Source organism: Oncorhynchus keta, chromosome 28 (assembly GCF_023373465.1).
Source record: "Oncorhynchus keta strain PuntledgeMale-10-30-2019 chromosome 28, Oket_V2, whole genome shotgun sequence".
NCBI lineage: Eukaryota > Metazoa > Chordata > Actinopteri > Salmoniformes > Salmonidae > Oncorhynchus > Oncorhynchus keta.
In genome coordinates this window covers 15,789,973-15,809,603 of record NC_068448.1, presented here as the reverse complement: position 1 = coordinate 15,809,603, position 19,631 = coordinate 15,789,973, and the positions used below count along the sequence as shown (strand labels likewise).

The 19,631-nt window shown below is 41.8% G+C and overlaps 3 protein-coding genes across 8 annotated transcripts in view; all 3 read right to left on the bottom strand.

Moving 5' to 3' along the window:
* Nucleotides 1-455: 455 nt before the first annotated feature.
* LOC118360381 (homeobox protein Hox-C1a-like) lies at nucleotides 456-4,357 on the bottom strand. The gene is given in 3 exon segments (XM_035739644.1): nucleotides 456-780; nucleotides 783-1,096; nucleotides 3,763-4,357. Coding segments are annotated over 3 exon segments (984 nt in total). The 3' UTR covers nucleotides 456-705.
* An 11,776-nt stretch (nucleotides 4,358-16,133) lies between these two features.
* LOC118360525 (homeobox protein Hox-C10a-like) overlaps nucleotides 16,134-19,631 on the bottom strand; it is a 101,566-nt gene continuing 98,068 nt past the window's right edge. For all 5 annotated transcript variants that reach the window (XM_052484971.1, XM_052484972.1, XM_052484974.1 and 2 more), the window contains one exon: nucleotides 16,134-19,198. The gene's annotated coding sequence lies outside the window, so the exon portion shown is untranslated. The remainder of the gene's footprint in view (nucleotides 19,199-19,631) is intronic.
* Nucleotides 16,134-19,631, bottom strand: part of LOC118360688 (homeobox protein Hox-C5a-like) — a 60,626-nt gene continuing 57,128 nt past the window's right edge. For both annotated transcript variants that reach the window (XM_035739983.2, XM_035739984.2), the window contains exon 5: nucleotides 16,134-19,198. The gene's annotated coding sequence lies outside the window, so the exon portion shown is untranslated. The remainder of the gene's footprint in view (nucleotides 19,199-19,631) is intronic.

The following is a 19,631-nucleotide window of genomic DNA, read 5'->3' as shown; positions in this document are numbered from 1 at the left end:
AAATGTGTATAAACAAAATACATTTACTTTAGATAGGCTAGGGGAGTATTGATATACATTATTTTGGAAATAGCTTTCAGCCTTGTGCGGTACTTGAAACTCACTAGAAAATTAAAAATTAATTGGATATTCTTTTAATACAAGATAAACCCTGACGGAAATGTAAATGTAAGTAGGCTGTACCGAAGAAAGAGCTGGCCACAACGTTAATGTGGTGATGCTTTAATGACATGCAAGAGACAATAAATAACTAAATCAAGTTTAGTAGGCCTACTAAATACACAAATAAATATAATAATATTGATTGTCTGAATAAAGTTATGTTATTTGATATGAACTCATAAAGTGCAATAATCATTATATTATTTCACCTGACAAGCGAGCGCAACTCAAATGTCCTCTTGAATAGGCTACTCCAATGAAAAGTCTCAGGAAGGCCTACATGCGCCCCTAAAATGAGGAATCACTGACTCAAACACTTACAATAACACATTCTGGAGTTCACAAAACTTACGCTGCTATCCGTGTTGTTTTTTTGTGTGAAAAACAACATGACCCTGATTAACCAATTAAGGAAGAAATTCCTCCTAATGGAGAATCAAAGAACCTGCATGTTGATGATACTGTCTGCCATTGTCTGCATGAGACAGTTCCTCTAGTTGAGTGTTAATGGGCGGCAGGTGTTTGGGAGAGCATGAGGTCGGTTCAAGTTGTCCAGGAGAGGAATAAGTGTCCAGGCTGTTGGAGCGTGAGCTTTCTGAGCAGCTCGAGGACACGGAAGGGGCCACCGGGAGAAGACCCTCGCGCATTAATTTCTTCTGTTTCATGCGCCGGTTCTGGAACCAAATCTTCACCTGCGTCTCGCTCAGTTGCAGGGCGCTCGCGATCTCCACGCGTCTGGCTCGTGTCAGGTACTTGTTGAAGTGGAACTCCTTCTCGAGCTCTGTGAGCTGTTTCGTGGTGAAATTGGTCCTTAGTACCCCGTTAGCGGTAATATGATGCCCATCGGTGGGAATGCTGTGGTTACCTCCACCTCCTCTGTCCATACTGACGCCCGGAGCGACTATACTTAATCCACAGGCCATGTGCATCTTGGCTGAAAAGACAGTTAAAACACAGGTATAGTATAAATATATCGACTGAATTCAATGAAGTAACCCAGCCATAAAATATAGACAGTACAAAATGTATGACTACCGGTTTATATCAATCACTACCGGTTTATATCCATCACAATTACTTATAAAACACATATTAAATAGGTTAATTCAGTTATTTGGTTAAGTGTATTAACATCCATAAATTGGAGTAGATGATTGCGCGGGGGAAACTTGGCTCTAGCGCCACATTCACATGCTCTTGTGCCAAACATTCAGCTGTGAAGTTCCTGATACTGTTGTATCTGTACCACGAGGACAGGTGTTGGATGTAATAACGTATATCACAGTACAGGTATAGGCTATCTAACAGGGCCTATATCAGAGAGAACAGAAAGCTCATATGATAAATGTTAACATCCATGTTTTAGACAAAGAAGAACGTCAGAGACACGTTACATATACAGAGGCTACCAAACCTAACCTGAAATGAGAGCGCAGTAGCCAATAGTGAATATGAAAAAACCTCGACAGACAAAACAGTACAGTAAGTAAATAAGCGCTTTGGCTCTCATGAATAGATAATCACATTCTGATTAATGACGTCTAAGATAATAGAAATTGGCGCTGGCCAGAAGGCGTAAAATGAAAATATTTGAAGAATGACTTGCACGCTTTAGAAATAGCCAGCCAGCAGAGCCAGGGCAAGCCGCCGAGCCGAGGCCTTCCCAGCCAAGGAGAGAGAGAGAGAAAGACGATAAGGAGAGAGAGAGAGAGATCGATACACATTGCCTCAGCCATCTGGGCATCCTGCCCACAGTAATTCAGGTGCTGTCAGAGCATAATCGAAGAATGACACACTGGGAGTATATACACTGTACCAGCAGATCAAGAGGCAGAGGGGTGATAGGCCTTTATGCAAGAGAGAACATAGGGATGCTTTGCTTTGTGCCAAGACTAATATACCCCCCTGAAACGTTGCTGCTGCTGTCACTAATCATACTACTGCTAACAATGTGGCGCTAAAGAGATCTACTCCAACCCTGGAAATCATCCTTACAGATACTATATCAATATCTTTACAGCTGTTTGTATGACAGCTCAGAACGCTGGCTAGAGGACATTGATAGCAGTCCTGGCAAGCAACATAAACAATCAATATAAATGAACACATATGTGGTGACTATATGAACTGTCAGCCTGGTACCAACTGATAAGCGTCGACAGCATTAATTGTTCCGCTGTATTCTTATGTCTCTGAGACGGACAACAAAGAATGTCATCCCCAAACTCTGGAGCCCGTATTCAAAAAGGCAAACTGATCCTAGATCAGCACTCCTAGGCGCTTTGTGAATACAGGCCCAGATTGCACATCATAATAGAACCAGACAGAATGATCTCTATTGGGTCCATATCACCCCAATAAAGCATCTCTTTATTCAGATGTGTTTGAGATGCAATTCTTCCGAAGGCTGTGAGCTCACAGTTTTCCCTTTTCACTTCACACTGGATACTCAGATATTATGCTGTTGTGAGACGACATCTCTTTGTCAGGATGAGAAGTTACTTTTAATGGGCAAAGTCAAGATACTCGAGGTATTTTTTTTAAATATACCACGTATTCTACATGAGTTGTATAATCTAATTTCTGTGAAATCAGAACGTTTATGCTGAGTGTCACAGTAAAGGCTCATGAGATATTGGTGGACTGATGATATGTGACAATGATTATGTTAAAACGGACACATGTAAAGGTGCTGGGCACTGAGATCAATACACAAGGCTCTCATTACTGTACAGACAGATAATCAATAGGCAGAGAGCTCTAATGTTACTAACGTTATAGGGAGTGCGTTTGACTAAATTTAAGATTAGCAGCATTGCACACTGCACGCTCAGGCAATATTGCATTGTCGGAGCACAATAATGTGAAAGCAAAGCACGTGGATAGCTATTATATTTCATTATATTCTATTATTTTATTTTATTTTATTCCCTTCTATTGTGTTATAGTGTGGGAAATATCTCCACCCTTTTTCTGCGCCCAATAGGTAGAGTGAGGCAAGTTGGCCTATACTGTATAATAACCATGTACACCAAGCCCAGCCTCCCCTGCCGAGCATCCCAGTCCATTCCGATGATCCTAATCCGGGTAGAATACATAGTTCAATTGTCACATATGGTTATTGTAGTAGGCTGATTCAGGAATCGTACCTACTACAGTTATCATATTCATATTTTTGCTGGAAGTTTTGTTAAAGGTAAATTCACAAGTATGCATGTATTTGTACATTTTGATCCATCACTTGCTGAAAAATAGGTTACATGCATCCAAATGTATAATTTTTTTTTGGTTGATGATGTTGAGAGACTTTACGAAACTTCATCCACGCTCGAACACGTCACACGTTGTTGCCCGTTGCACAGTCGCCTAGTCTGTACTTTCTCACAGCACAGCACTGTCCTTCATACTGAATTGTGAATATGGCACTTTAAAATGTATACTTTCCAATAGTAGGCTATGTTGATGAATCAATGGGCAGTTTACTAAAAGTTATAGGAGCTATTGTTTTTCGTATCAACAATAAATACAATGTTTAAAAAGTAGTTTGTCAATAAGATGCTTATTGTCTTTCCAAATGGAAATGTAAACTCCAAAACTTACCCGTCCGAACTTGACTTCTCTTCTTCACGTTCATCCAATCAAAAGTTTTGCTCCTGTGACTTAGTTCAGGTACCTTACACTTGGGGTCGGAGTGAGAGCTACTATCCACAACAGCAAAGTGAACATTAGACCCATCGTGAGTGTAGATTTTAATGTGCGCATTTATAGACCCGAATTCTGCGTGCGCTAGCGCCTCAGTCCCGGTGATGTGTGTGGAAGAGGAGTATCCAAGTCCCGGGAAGTCGTGTTCCTGCACCCGGAGGTAGGAGGGGAGACGAGAGTAGTGAATGCAGGCCGGTGGCGTGGTTGAAAAGCCCTGACTCTGTGTCAGAGGAGAGCTGCTCGAGCCTGAGTAGACTGGTAGCTGAGTTACCGTGCAGTCGGTCGCAGAATTGGCACCGGAGAAAGACGGGTAACTGTGTTGTAATGAATATCCCGGGTCACCCTCTGATAAAGAGTTACCCTCATTGCCAGCTCCAAGTTCTGGAGAAATGATCTGGCCCAAGTCACCTATCCTGACCTCCCCTGGTCGGTGTCCCCCTGCGAACAGAGCGCTACTCTCCCCATCGCACGTTAACTCTTGATACAAATTCATTATCACCTACGCATAATCATTGGATCGGTCAAACGGTTATAGGACTCATGGACGGGTGGCCTCTAGCTAACACCCAATAACGCATGGATGACAGAGATAGCGACCATAGACAGTCAGAGGGACATGCCCTGGAGAAATTCGATCTCTGATTGATGGAGATGACGTGCCCTCTTGGTCTTGGCCAATAGATGGACATCTATGTCATCCACCGCGGACAACACGCTGATTAATCAAGCCAATCAAGTTGTAGACTCATTTCATGTGGTCAAATGAACAAACTCCAGTACAGCAGACAATAGCTGTTTAGTCCCCATCGTTCATGGTAGCTTTCTTTTCTCAAACAGGGCTGTTTAAATGCGTAGGATTTACACATTAGATGGACATAGAAGGGGTACTTGGTCATCAAATAGGACTGGGATATGGAGAAACAAGTAAGTCAAGTTTGCTAAGACGATGGACCGACGCTTCGGAAGTCTGGCTTTCATCAAAGTATTACTGTTCGTTTTTAAAACAGGCACCGGTAAGATGACGTCAGCTGTGGTATCAAATCAAATCAAATGTATTTATATAGCCCTTCGTACATCAGCTGATATCTCAAAGTTTGTACCACACAGTGCTGCAGGCCTGCGGTGATCTACCAACTTTGTGACTATCATGCCAGCTTTGTTGTTATCAATTATAAACGATTAGGGCTAGATGTTTTTTTATAACTGGTTTTAAGGTCCAATGAAAGTAATGAAATGTGTTAGCAGGTCCTGGATTTAAATGTTTGCCAATAGGAATATAGGCCTAAGCCGTTCATTATACGAAAACCCTCAAAATATAATAGACTAAGGGAATCCAGACTAGTCATTGATTGACATTAGTCTCGTACACAATTATACTGCGATTATGGTTTCTTCAGCCGCAGAGGCCGTGATCAGTGCAGGGCTAAAGGTCATGTGAAAGACACACTTTATGGGTTCAAAGGTCGTGACCGTGGCTGTTGAGCTCTTCACTGACATTTACACGTTAGTCATTTAGCAGACCCTTTTATCTTGAGCGACTTGCAGGAGCATTTAGGGTTAAGTGCCTAGGTCGAGGGCACATCGACAGATTCACCTAGTCAGCTCTGGGATTCGAACCAGCGACCTTTCCGTTACTGACCCAATGCTCTTAACCGCTAGACTACCAATTGGCATCGGAAACGCTAACGTCTCCGAATAACTAGGAACATCGGTGGTGACAGGTGGACATGCACGTTCCGGTTTGTGTTCCCAATTACCGACAATTACCTATGCAGCCTCTACACAGTTTACTTAATGAAATGGGATGCTAAACTAATATAAAGTCAGTAACTATAAATGATCTAACTATGTCAATATTGCACATTCAATGCTGTTATTTCAGATACATAGGACTAGATCTTTACTATTCCACAAACACAGCAAGCCTTTTTCTCGACAGTAAAGTATATTTTCATTTTTCGATACGTGGCATGGGAAATTGTAAAAATGTTAATTCAATAAATAAAGGAATACAACAACAAACTTTATATTCCATTTTGTTCATCCGATATCATTTCCATAGTTACGTGTATATTCCTAGACGCTTATCCTCATTTCATTGTACTACAAGCAGAGCTAAACCTGTTTAATTGCCCTTTACATTAAATGTGTATATTTTCAGATCACATAGAAAAATCTATACCACCACATTCATATAACATGAGAAAACATATTAGTATGAGCTCGTGAACAAAATAATTTAGAAAGGTTACACAATTGTATTTAGCCTTAATTGAAGGATGTTTAGAAATAAAGATAATTACAACGTTATTAATGATAAAGTAATCATGTCTGTTGCGCTCCAGATATTGACTGGGTGAGACCGAAGTAGGTGGGGATGCCACAAAACTTTTGTTTTTTTCTCCTTCAAATTAATTTGTGGATAGTCTTGAGTTTAGTGTGTTTAGTGTGTAATATAACATATACCGGTACACCAACATTGCAATAAAGTAATGGCTTGTTTATTTGTATTATTGTAGGCCTACTAATTATCATATTATTATGATTGTTATAAAGCATATATCATTGTTACTATGCTGTTCTTGTTTTCTTGTTATTCATTGTATTTGTCATCTGCATTTTTGTTTAAATTATTATTATCACATATAACATTATTTTCTATCAAAGACCATATCACTAACCTGATCACATCATATTTATCCGCAACAGTAATTACAAAGCAATTCTATATAATCAACGATTTAGGCCTATAACGGCATACAACCTTCTATAGACTACACCCCTGAAACCCGGTCGCAGCTGGGGGAGGTAATGGAATTCTACAGGCAGCGATGAGCTGAATGACTGAGTGCGATATATTCCTTCCCTCCGCGCATTTGCATGCAACACTTATCCATCTTGTTGTCAGCTCGCGAGGTTACCCAGGGTTCACACGCTAGCCTGTTTCTCTCCCCTACACTCAATAAATAAAACTCGTTCTGTTTACCGCCTGAATATAAATTTGTTTTCAGTCGATCGCAGACCTGTGTGGAGATATTAGAAATTGTATTTCTCTAACGGCTTTCCATCAGAGGGAGGAGGAAAGGGGTTTGCAGGGATATAAAGAAAAAAACTGGTATGAGCATCTCTCCTCTCCCTTCATGGAAATACATGTCATTGTTGAATGAAAAATAATAATGATCCCAGTAGCCACTGGACGAATTAAACATATATTTTTTTTACAAGGAAAAAGTGCAACCATCTTTTCAGTGGCGTAAATACAAGTGGTTGTACACTTCCTGGCAACAGGAATGATATTATCACATAGACCTCAGGAAGAAAAACAAGTCATCTGGAGTCTCCCTCTCAACAGCTTGTATCCCCAAAACAGACACATTTACAGGGACAGGTGATGATAAACAATCTGGGCTCATGTTCAGAATGGAGAAGGGAAAGATTCAAGCTTAAAAAATACAACTGGAATAAAACAAACCAGTAGCCCCCCCAGGGATTATTGATTAACTGATACTGATAATTAGTTTTCTCCTCCATCCTCTGATGTCAGTGATGTCTGTGATCTGTCGTCAATAGAGGAGCTGATCTGCTGAGGCCCAGGGATCATGGTGGTGGTGATGGCCGGATGGGATCATCTCCTATAGGTTTGTATTGACCCCTCACCCTGCTGACACACACACAAACATGTACTCACACACACACACACACACACACACACACACACACACACACACACACACACACACACACACACACACACACACACACACACACACACACACACACACACACACACACACACACACACACACACACACACACACACCTTGCTGACAGTGGTCGGTAATGATGCTGCAGTGGTGATGATGCTGACATTGACACGATGAGGATGAGGCCCTGGTCTAACCCAGGAACACTGTCAAAGACTCATTATGTGTCATCTCTCGACCCTGGGAGCTCTGGGAATGAACTGTGCGATGACAGATAACTGTCACCACCAACCAGAGAGGTCACAGCCGGCCTTTAATGCAGTGTGGGGCTGAGCGGTTAAAGCTGGGCGATCTGTACAGTGGTGAGGATCTCAGTGGGACCCACCCGAGCAGTGTGGGGCTGAGCGGTTAAAGCTGGGCGATCTGTACAGTGGTGAGGATCTCAGTGGGGCCCACCCGAGCAATGTAAGCAGCTAGGTGATATACGTATTAGGTGATATACGTGATCACTAAGCTGAGTTTAAATATATTTGGCTAATGTGTATGTTAACTTCCGATTTCAACTGTATGTATGCATACTGGTGCACCACAATAATATCAATACTTCCTGGGGCTCCACAATGATATCTATACATCCTGGGGCTCCACAATGATATCTATACATTCTGGTGTTCTACAATGATATCTATACATCCTGGTGTTCCACAATGATATCTATACATCCTGGGGCTCCATAATGATATCTATACATCCTGGTGTTCTACAATGATATCTATACATCCTGGTGTTCCACAATGATATCTATACATCCTGGTGTTCCACAATGATATTTATACATCCTGTTGTTCCACAATGATATCTATACATCCTGGTGTTCCACAATGATATCTATACATCCTGTTGTTCTACAATGATATCTATACATCCTGGTGTTCCACAATTATATCTATACATCCTGTTGTTCTACAATGATATCTATACATCCTGGTGTTCCACAATGATATCTATACATCCTGTTGTTCCACAATGATATCTATACATCCTGTTGTTCTACAATGATATCTATACATCCTGTTGTTCCACAATGATATCTATACATCCTGGTGTTCCACAATGATATCTATACATCCTGTTGTTCCACAATGATATCTATACATCCTGTTGTTCCACAATGATATCTATACATCCTGTTGTTCCACAATGATATCTATACATCCTGTTGTTCCACAATGATATCTATACATCCTGTTGTTCCACAATGATATCTATACATCCTGTTGTTCCACAATGATATCTATACATCCTGTTGTTCCACAATGATATCTATACATCCTTTTGTTCCACAATGATATCTATACATCCTGTTGTTCCACAATGATATCTATACATCCTGATGCTCCACAACAATATGAATACATCCTGATGCTCCACAACCATATGAATACATCCTGATGTTCCACAACAATATGAATACATCCTGATGCTCCACAACAATATGAATACATCCTGATGCTCTACAACAATATGAATACATCCTGATGCTCCACAACAATATGAATACATCCTGATGCTCCACAACAATATGAATACATCCTGATGCTCTACAACAATATGAATACATCCTGATGCTCCACAACAATATGAATACATCCTGATGCTCCACAACAATATGAATACATCCTGATGTTCCACAACAATATGAATACATCCTGATGCTCCACAACAATATGAATACATCCTGATGCTCCACAACAATATGAATACATCCTGATGCTCCACAACAATATGAATACATCCTGATGCTCCACAACAATATGAATACATCCTGATGCTCCACAACTATATGAATACATCCTGATGCTCCACAACAATATGAATACATCCTGATGCTCTACAACAATATGAATACATCCGATGCTCCACAACAATATGAATACATTCTGATGCTCCACAACAATATGAATACATCCTGATGCTCCACAACAATATGAATACATCCTGATGCTCCACAACAATATGAATACATCTTGGTGTTCCACAACAATATGAATACATCCTGATGCTCCACAACAATATGAATACATCCTGATGCTCTACAACAATATGAATACATCCGATGCTCCACAACAATATGAATACATTCTGATGCTCCACAACAATATGAATACATCCTGATGCTCCACAACAATATGAATACATCCTGATGCTCCACAACAATATGAATACATCCTGATGCTCCACAACAATATGAATACATCCTGATGTTCCACAACAATATGAATACATCCTGATGCTCTACAACAATATGAATACATCCTGATGCTCCACAACAATATGCATACATCCTGATGCTCTACAACAATATGAATACATCCTTGTGTTCCACAACAATATGAATACATCCTGATGCTCCACAACAATATCAATACATCCTGATGCTCTACAACAATATGAATACATCCTGATGCTCCACAACAATATGAATACATCCTGATGCTCCACAACAATATGTATGTATGATGCTTCACAGATCCTTGGACCCCAGAGAGGTTCTCAGCAAGCAGTATCCCAAACATCATGACAACAAAGCATCCATCATCTCCTTTCCCCACAAGCTGCTGTGCACACTTGTCTGTTTCTTTCCAGAGCACTTACTAACGGAAATGAAAAGGGTTCAACGTGTGTGTGTGTCGTGTGTGTGTGTCGGTGTGTTCATCATAGCAGCACATTGCCATATGGCATTCTCTGTCCACAATCACACAATTAAATGTGGGAAATAGAATATGAACAGGAAGACTAAGCCGTTTTAAAACCTTTATTGTGGAAATTAATAGTTTTCAAATTCTTGTAACACAAATGGCCTGGTTTTTAATTTCATGTTTTACCATAGAATGTGTTGATTGTGAAGCTGTATAATGAAGCCATCTGGTCTGTCCTTACTGAAAGATCACTGGCGATCAACATGTTGACATTTATCAATGATGATTGGTGTGATTATAACTTCATTTAACTGTACAATTTGTTCTAGCGGCAGATAAAGATGCCAGTCAGAAAACTCTCTTAACAAAAGCAATTTTAACAGTACATGATGCCTCTGGGACTTGAACCTACAACCTTGGCATTGCCATTTTGCAAGGCGCAATGAACTGAGCCACACAGGACCACTGAACAAGTACAGTAGGTCACACTCTCTGTTTACTCTGAGCACTCCTTTCCTGTACTGTCTGACACACTTTCATCAGTGGCTTTACCTTTTTTATTGTCACAGATTGTCCTTAACTGGGATGCATTTAAAATGTAATTGATCTTGCTTTAATATGACAGTAACAGTTGTCTGGTCAACCAGGAAGTCAAATCGTGAGATGGATGAGCAGGTGAGTTATTATCATCCATCTACCTGAGTGATGCTCTCCTTCGCTCCGTTACACACCACAGAGCAGACATACAACCTATAAAGATGACACAGGAAATGTATACTTAACAATTCTCTCTTGAGCAACAAGCACCTGGAAAGAGTCATGAACAGTGGGAATTACTGCTGGGGATGGAGAGAGAGGGAGCAAGAAAGAGAGAGAGACATGATTGGCTAAAGGCCACCCGTGAAGTTTAGTGTCTCGTTAATCATTGGAGGAGTCAAGTATAATACAGTTATAATAGTTACTTGCTTGGCCAAAAATAAACCAAATGAAAATATAACAACACAATGATAAAAAGATGGTCACCAAGAACGATCTCACGTTGAAAGTGTTATGGGCAGTTTGGGAGAGAGTCTGACTGTCTCTTATTTTATGTGACCACCAATTGATGTTCTGTTTTGAAGTGCTAGCCTGCTAGAATCTGACCTCAAGTTCCTGAATGTATAATGTAATGCATTCTTAAACCTGGATTCTGTTTCGTATTCTGCAATGGCACTGACAGTGTTTGTAGTGGCATTGTTTAGTGTGATATGTCTCTGGTTTTGAATGTCTAAAAGTGTCATGTTTAGGATGGAGCACAGCAGAGCTCCTCAGATACTGGGCCAGGCCTCATGTAAGCAATGCTCTGTATTACAACCATAAATTCCATCTGTTCTATTCACACAGCACATGCAACAATGCAAAGATTCCAACGCTGCTGCCTGCCTTCTATTCTCTCTCACTCAATCTCTCCCTTTAATGGTTTCTTTCTTTCTCTCGCTCTCTTTCTCTCGCTCTCTTTCTCTCGCTCGCTTTCTCTCGCTCGCTTTCTCTCGCTCGCTTTCTCTCGCTCTCTTTCTCTCTCTCTCTTTCTCGCTCTCTTTCTCTCTCTCTTTCTCTCTCTCTCTCTCTCTCTCTCTCTCTCTCTCTCTCTCTTTCTCTCTCTCTTTCTCTCTCTCTCTCTCTCTCTCTCTCTCTCTCTCTCTTTCTCTCTCTCTTTCTCTCTCTCTTTCTCTCTCTCTTTCTCTCTCTCTTTCTCTCTCTCTTGTAAAGGTACAAGTTTTAATCCTATTAACATATTTTATGCTTAATTAAGTGGGTTTGCATTTTCTGTTTTGTGTTCAGAGTCAATCGATTTCATTATACTGTACCTTTTTATCTAAGACAGACTGCAATAATGAGGCCATAGGCCACTGGGTCATTCTAATTGGCGCCGGAGGGGATCAAATAAAATAAAACTTCATCCAACCGAATACAACAAGTTTAGACTTTACCGTGAAATGCTTACTTACAAGCCCCTAACCAACAGTGCAGTTCAAGAAGAGTTAAGAAAATATTTACCAGGTTGACTAAAATAAAAAGTAATGATAAAAAGTAACACAATAAGAATAACAATAATGAGGCTATATACAATGAGCACCGGTACCGAGTCAGTGTGCGGAGGTACAGGTTAGTTGATGTAATTTGTACATGTAGGTGGGGGTGAAGTGACTATGCACAGATAATAAACAGCGAGTAGCAGCAGTGTACCAAAGGGAAAGGGGGGGGTCAATGTAAATTGTCCAGTGGCGATTTTATTAATTGTTCAGCAGTCTAATGGCTTGGGGGTAGAAGCTGTTGAGGAGCCTTTTGGACCTAGACTTGGCGCTCCGGTACCGCTTGCCGTGCGGTAGCAGAGAAAACAGTCTACAACTTGTGTGACTGGAGTCTCTGACAATTTTATGGGCCTTCCTCTGACACCGCCTATTGGATGGCTGACGTTTTACGTGCTTCTAACCAACTGTGCTATTTTGTTTGTTTTTTCGCGTTGTTTGTAATATTTTTTACAACTTATTTTGTACATCATGTTGTTGCTACGGTCTCTTATGACTGAAAATAACTTCTGGACATCAGAACAGTGATGACTCACCTCCAACTGGAATAATATTTTTTCCTTAATGAGTATTCTTTAATCCTTCTTTAATGGGAACAGGCCCAAATCCCTGTAATTTGTGTGAAGAAAAGACCGAGAATAAAGGGGTGGATGTGGGGCTGCCTTCTGAGAATTCGTAGGCGAGCAGTAAACTCTCACTGCCATCCGTTCTATATTGCTCGTCTGAGGTAGAGTACCTTATGATAAGCTGTAGACCACACTATCTACCAAGAGAGTTCTCTATATTATTTGTAGCTGTCTATTTAAGTCCATTAGAAAAATAAAATGCTCATCCAGAAGCGGCGCTCCTAGTGACCGGGGACTTTAATGCAGGCAAACTTAAATAGGTTTTTACCTAATTTCTACCAGTATGTCACATGTACTACCAGAGGGAAAGACATTCTAGACGACCTTTACTCCACACACAGCGATGCATACAGCATACAAAGCTCTCCCTCACCCTCCATTTGCCTCCCGATTCCTGCCTACAAGCGAAAACTAAAGAAGGAAGTACCAGTGACTCGCTCAATACAGAAGTGGTCAGATGATGTGGACGCTACGCTACAGGACTGTTTTGCTTGTACAGACTGGAATATGTTCCGGGATTCATCCAATGGCATTGAGGAGTATAGCACCTCAATCATCGGCTTCATCAAAAAGTGCATCGACGGCGTCATCCGCACAGTGACAGTACATACATATCCCAACCAGAAGCCATGGATTACAGGCAACATCCTCTTCAAGCCAAAGGCTAGAACTGCCGCTTTGATGTGGCAGGGCTTGAAAACTATTACGGACAAAGGGAAACCCAGACGTGCACGAGAGCACCAGCTGTTCTGGGTGACTGTGTGATAACGCTCTCTGTAGCCAATGTGAGCAAGACCTTTATACAGGTCAACATTCACAAAGCCGTTGGGCCAGACAGACTACCAGGACGTGTACTCAAAGCATGCACGGACCAACTGACAAGTGTCTTTACTGACATTTTCAACCTCTCCCTGTAATACCTACATGTTTCAAGCAGACCAACATAGTCCCTATGCCCAATGAAGCTAAGGTAACCTGCCTAAATGATTACTGCCCTGTAGCACTCATGTCAGTAGCCATGAAGTGCTTTGAAAAGCTGGTCATGACTCACATCAACAGCATCCTCCCGGATACCCTAGACCCACTCCAATTCGCATACCGCCCCTATAGATCCACAGATGACACAATCTCAATCGCACTCCACACTGCCCTTTCTCACCTGGACAAAAGGAACACCTACCTATGTGAGAATGCTTTTCATTGACTACAGCTCAGCGTTCAACACCATAGTACCTGTGAAGCTCATGACTAAGCTAAGGACCCTGGGACTAAACACCTCCCTCTGCAACTGGATCCTGGACTTCCTGAAGGGCCGCCCCCAGGTGGTAAGGGTAGGCAACAACACGTCTGCCACGCTGATCCTTAACACTGGGGCCCTTCAGGGATGTGTACTTAGTAACCCTACTGTACTCCCTGTTCACCCACGACTGCTTGGCCAAACACGACTTCAACGACATCATTTAGTTTGCTGACAACATAACAGTGGTAATAACAGTGGTAGGCCTGATCACCGACAACGATGAGACAGCCTATAGGGAGGAGGTCAGAGACCTGGCAGTGTGGTGACAGGACAACAACCTCTCCCTCCATGTGAGCAAGACAATGAAGCTAATCGTGGACTACAGGAAAAGGTGGGCCGAACAGGCCCCCATTAACATCTACGGGGCTGTATTGGAGCGGGTCGAGAGTTTCAAGTTCCTTGGTGTCCACATCACCAACGAACTATCATGGTCCAAACACACCAAGACAGTTGTGAAGAGGACACGACAACACCTTTTCCCCCTCAGGAGAGTGAAAAGACTTAGCATGGGTCCCCAGATCTTCAAAACGTTCTACAGCTGCACCATCGAGAGCATCCTGTCCGGTTCCATCACCGCCTGGTGTGGCAACTGCTCAGCATCTGACCGTAAGGCGCTACAGAGGTTAGTGCGTACTGCCCAGTATATCACCGGGGCCAAGCTTTCTGCCATCCAGGACCTATATAATAGGCGTTTTAGAGGAAAGCCCCAAAAAATTTTGGAGACTCCAGTTGCACAAGTCATACATAGACTGTTTACTCTGCTACCACACAACAAGCGGTACCGGAGCGCCAAGTCTAGGACCAAAAGGCTCCTCAACAGCTTGTACCCCCAAGCCATAAGACTGCTGAACAATTAATCAAATCGCCACCGGACAATTTACTTTGACCCCCCCCCCCCCACCCCCCTTTCTCCATTTGTTTTGTACACTACTTCTACTCGCTGTTTATTATTACATGTACAAATTACCTTGACTATCCTTTACCTCCGCACATTACCAGTTCCCCCTGTATATAGCTTAGTTATTGCTATTTTATTGTGTTACCTTATATAATATTTTACTTCAGTTTATTTGGTAAATATTTTCTTAACTACACTGTAGGTTAAGGGCTTGTAAGTAAGCATTTCACAGTAAGGTCTGCACTTGTTGTATTCAGCTCAAGTGACAAATGAAAGTTTAATTTGATTTGATAACACTGCTGACATTTACTCTATACTCTCACTCTCTCTCTCTCTCTCTCTCTCTCTCTCTCTCTCTCTCTCTCTCTCTCTCTCTCTCTCTCTCTCTCTCTCTCTCTCTCTCTCTCTCTCTCTCTCTCTCTCTCTCTCTCTCTCTCTCTCTCTCTCTCTCTCTCTCTCCCCATCTCCCTCTCTCTCACATGCTCTGTCTCACACACTCTCTCTCTCTATGTGTAATTATAAGTAGAAACTGTTTTGCCTGAAAGCCTACTACAGGTGCCTTAGCATATATGGTGTTGTAGCCTATAGGGTGCTGTAGCCTATAGGGTGCTGGGCCAAGCAACCAATACTCTAAACCTGTTAGTCCCCGCTTGCACTGCTTCGAATAGCCAATTGAAAAGGAGAGGGTTGAGTTGAGAGCCTGTGATTGGATGGCTGGTAATGCTACCTTGTCTCCATGATTAATGTACAGTAGCTATGAAGCAGGAGCCAGGGAGAAGCTGTTTCCAGAGATTGTGTAACATGAAAACATAATATCACAGAGTTGTTATTGAATCTATTCTACAGAATGGGTTAATTTCATTACAAACCCTGTTTTCCAGAAGTAGCATACGCTCTTTAATCTCAGTAAAATGCTGTTGGAGAATGAAGTCATTCTGATAAGAAATAAATGAAGATAAGGATTCCACTGATATTGATTTTACACAAATACATTTATTAAACATCTCAAATAATCAAGAACAGTATCAAAAACTGATTTTAGTTTACATAATACATGCATAACAAAAATAGAACTTTGTTCAGTATGAACATATGCTGTTTTCACACTTAGCCCTAACAACTTACACATGTAAACAACTTACACATATGAGCAGCTATGAACATGATAAGAACACATGAAACAAGACCTAACACATGACACCTACAGCCAAAGTCAAATTCCCCTCCCTCTGGTCTACGGATACAACAGCCACATGTATTTGACACAGGAGGTCTTGAAAATACTAAATGGATGGCTAGTAAATGATGTTACTTACACGATCAGAACATAACATCAAACAACTATAGCAAAGTCAAATCATTTTCTCTACGATTTACAGAGATGACAACCACAAGTCAATTATCTGATACATTATCTGACACAGATTAATAATGTGTTCAAAACATGCATTCATCATGCAAAACAGTACAGTAATACCAGTAGAAGGTATTTGAGGAGTTTATTGCTATAAGCTAAATCAGGTCAATTATGCCAAAAGATGACTGGTATGCTATGTACAGTACATCATGCCTTACATCTGCCACAATGTATAATAGAATAGCAACAGAGGGGGCAGTAGTGGTTGCTTTGGAATAGAAACCTAGTCCCAGGGATACTCAGGATAAACTACAGGTAATAATTATGCCTTGTTCAGGAAGCCGCTATCAAAACGTTGAATGAAAAGTAACGTCTGCAGGGCTGGTTTGATTGAATTGAGCCCTTCGACTCACAATCTACAGTGAGGGAAAAAAGTAATTGTTCTCCTGCTTATTTTGTACGTTTTCCCACTGACAAAGAAGTAATCAGTCTATAATTTTAATGGTAGGTTTATTTGAACAGTAAGAGACAGGATAAAATAAATAAAATAAAAACGCATGTCAAAAATGTTATGAATTGATATGCATTTTAATGAGGGAAATAAGTATTTGACCCCCTCTCAATCAGAAAGATTTCTGGCTCCCAGGTGTCTTTTATACAGGTAATGAACTGAGATTAGGAGCACACTGTTAAAGGGAGTGCTCCTAATCTCAGTTTGTTACCTGTATAAAAGACACCTGTACACAGAAGCAATCAATCAATCAGATTCCAAACTCTCCACCATGGCCAAGACCAAAGAACTCTCCAAGGATGTCAGAGACAAGATTGTAGACCTACACAAGGCTGGAATGGGCTAAAAGACCACCGCCAAGAAGCTTGGTGAGAAGGTGACAACAACAGTTAGTGCGATTATTCGCAATTGGAGGAAACACAGAAGAACTGTCCATCTCCCTCGGCCTGCGGCTCCATGCAAGATCTCACCTCGTGGAGTTACAATCATGAGAACGGTGAGGAATCAGCCCAGAACTACACGGGAGGATCTTGTCAATGATCTCAAGGCAGCTGGGACCATAGTCACCAAGAAAACAATTGGTAGTCCTGTGAAGGACTGAAATCCTGCAGCGCCCGCAAGGTCCCCCTGCTCAAGAAAGCACATATACATGCCCGTCTGAAGTTTGCCAATGAACATCTGAATGATTCAGAGGACAACTGGGTGAAAATGTTGTGGTCAGATGACACCAAAATGGAGCTCTTTGGCATCAACTCAAGCCATGTTTGGAGGTTTGTCCTGTCCCGTCAAACATGGAGGTGGAAACATTATACTTTGGGGGTGTTTTTCTGCTAAGGGGACAGGACAACTTCACAGCATCATAAGGACGATGGACGGGGCCATGTACTATCAAATCTTGGGTGAGAACCTCCTTCGCTCCGCCAGGGCATTGAAAATGGGTCGGGATGGGTATTCCAGCATGACAATGACCCAAAACACACGGCCAAGGCAACAAAGGAGTGGCTCAAGAAGAAGCACATTAAGGTCCTGGAGTGGCCTAGCCAGTCTCCAGACCTTAATCCCAAAGAAAATCTGTGGAGGGAGCTGAAGGTTTGAGTTGCCAAACGTCAGCCTTGAAACCTTAATGATTTGGAGAAGATCTGCAAAGAGGAGTGGGACAAAATTCCTCCTGAGATGTGTGCAAACCTGGTGGCCAACTACAAGAAACGTCTGACCTCTGTGATTGCCAACAAGGGTTTTGTCACCAAGTACTAAGTCATGTTTTGCAGAGGGGTCAAATACTTATTTTCCTTATTAAAATGCAAATCAATTTATAACTTTTTTGACATGCGTTTTTCTGGATTTTTTTGTTGTTATTCTGTCTCTCACTGTTCAAATAAACCTACCATTAAAATTATAGACTGATCATTTCTTTGTCAGTGGGAAAACGTACAAAATCAGCAGGGGATCAAATACTTTTTTCCCTCACTGTTGGTGTTAGGATTGTGCCCTACTCTCAAGGGTGAGTAGGAGGTTCTAGGGGGGAAGCCGTGACGTTTGAAGCGTACACTGATGTCATAAGATAGGTGTGCATCATTGTGCCATAAGGAAGGTTCTGAGAGACCTGTGGACAAACAACTGCTGTCTCTAACAGTAAGAGACAGGTGCAGGTATGGTGATGAGATGGGGAAGATCCATGGAGGAAACACAAAAACATTCACTGTCATTTCTACTGTTAAAACCAACCAGAGCAGGGGTACGATCTTAATCTATGAAGAGGAGGGTTGGAGATCTAGGCGCTCTCACCAGACAAGAACTGAGTACCCAACACCAATAGAGAACCTTAGACTGAGGGAGGACAACGTGTGTGGTGATAGAGAAGGATGGTTTGGCATCTCAGTCTCTATGACACTGTCCTCCTTATGGTCCTTCTCGTGTTTCATGCGTCGGTTCTGGAATCAGATCTTGATCTGCCAATCAGTGAGCCTCAGGCCTGCAGCCATCTCCAAGCCTGCGGGGTGGACACAGGTAGGGCTTGAAGTGGAACTCCTTCTCTAGTAACACTAGCTGGGTGCTGGTGAACACTCTTACTCTCGCCTGCCTCTGTCTCTCCCTCCGTCTCTGTATCTTTTTCCATCTCTTCCTCTACTTAGGAGACCACCAGCCTAGTTATGACAGGACACTGAATCACCTGGGGAAATGACAAAAGGAACTATTGAAAGTAATGCTGTACTGCAAGTGTCTGAGACATAACAAGGGATAGTTACATCTTGTGTTACATCTTCCCCCCTTCTAAAGACAAAGTCTAGGAGGGGAAACATCTGACACATGCATTAATAAAATCTACACATGGCAGTGTCGAGTCAACTCATCACTTAAAGAGTGAGACCACCACTGGAAATAATCACCTGCAGTGTCACATGTGCTACAACAGTCCTGTCAGTATTATCTGCAGGGTTTATACTCCCAATTTACCCCTGGGTATCTGACCTATCTAGGAGGAAAGTATTGTATGTAATACAGTTGTGAACTAACATAAATGATGAGGAATTGATCAAACCAGGGGCCTAACCCCCCTCCACATTCTGAAATGTCATTTTTGACGAGTTTCCGTCATCCAGGGG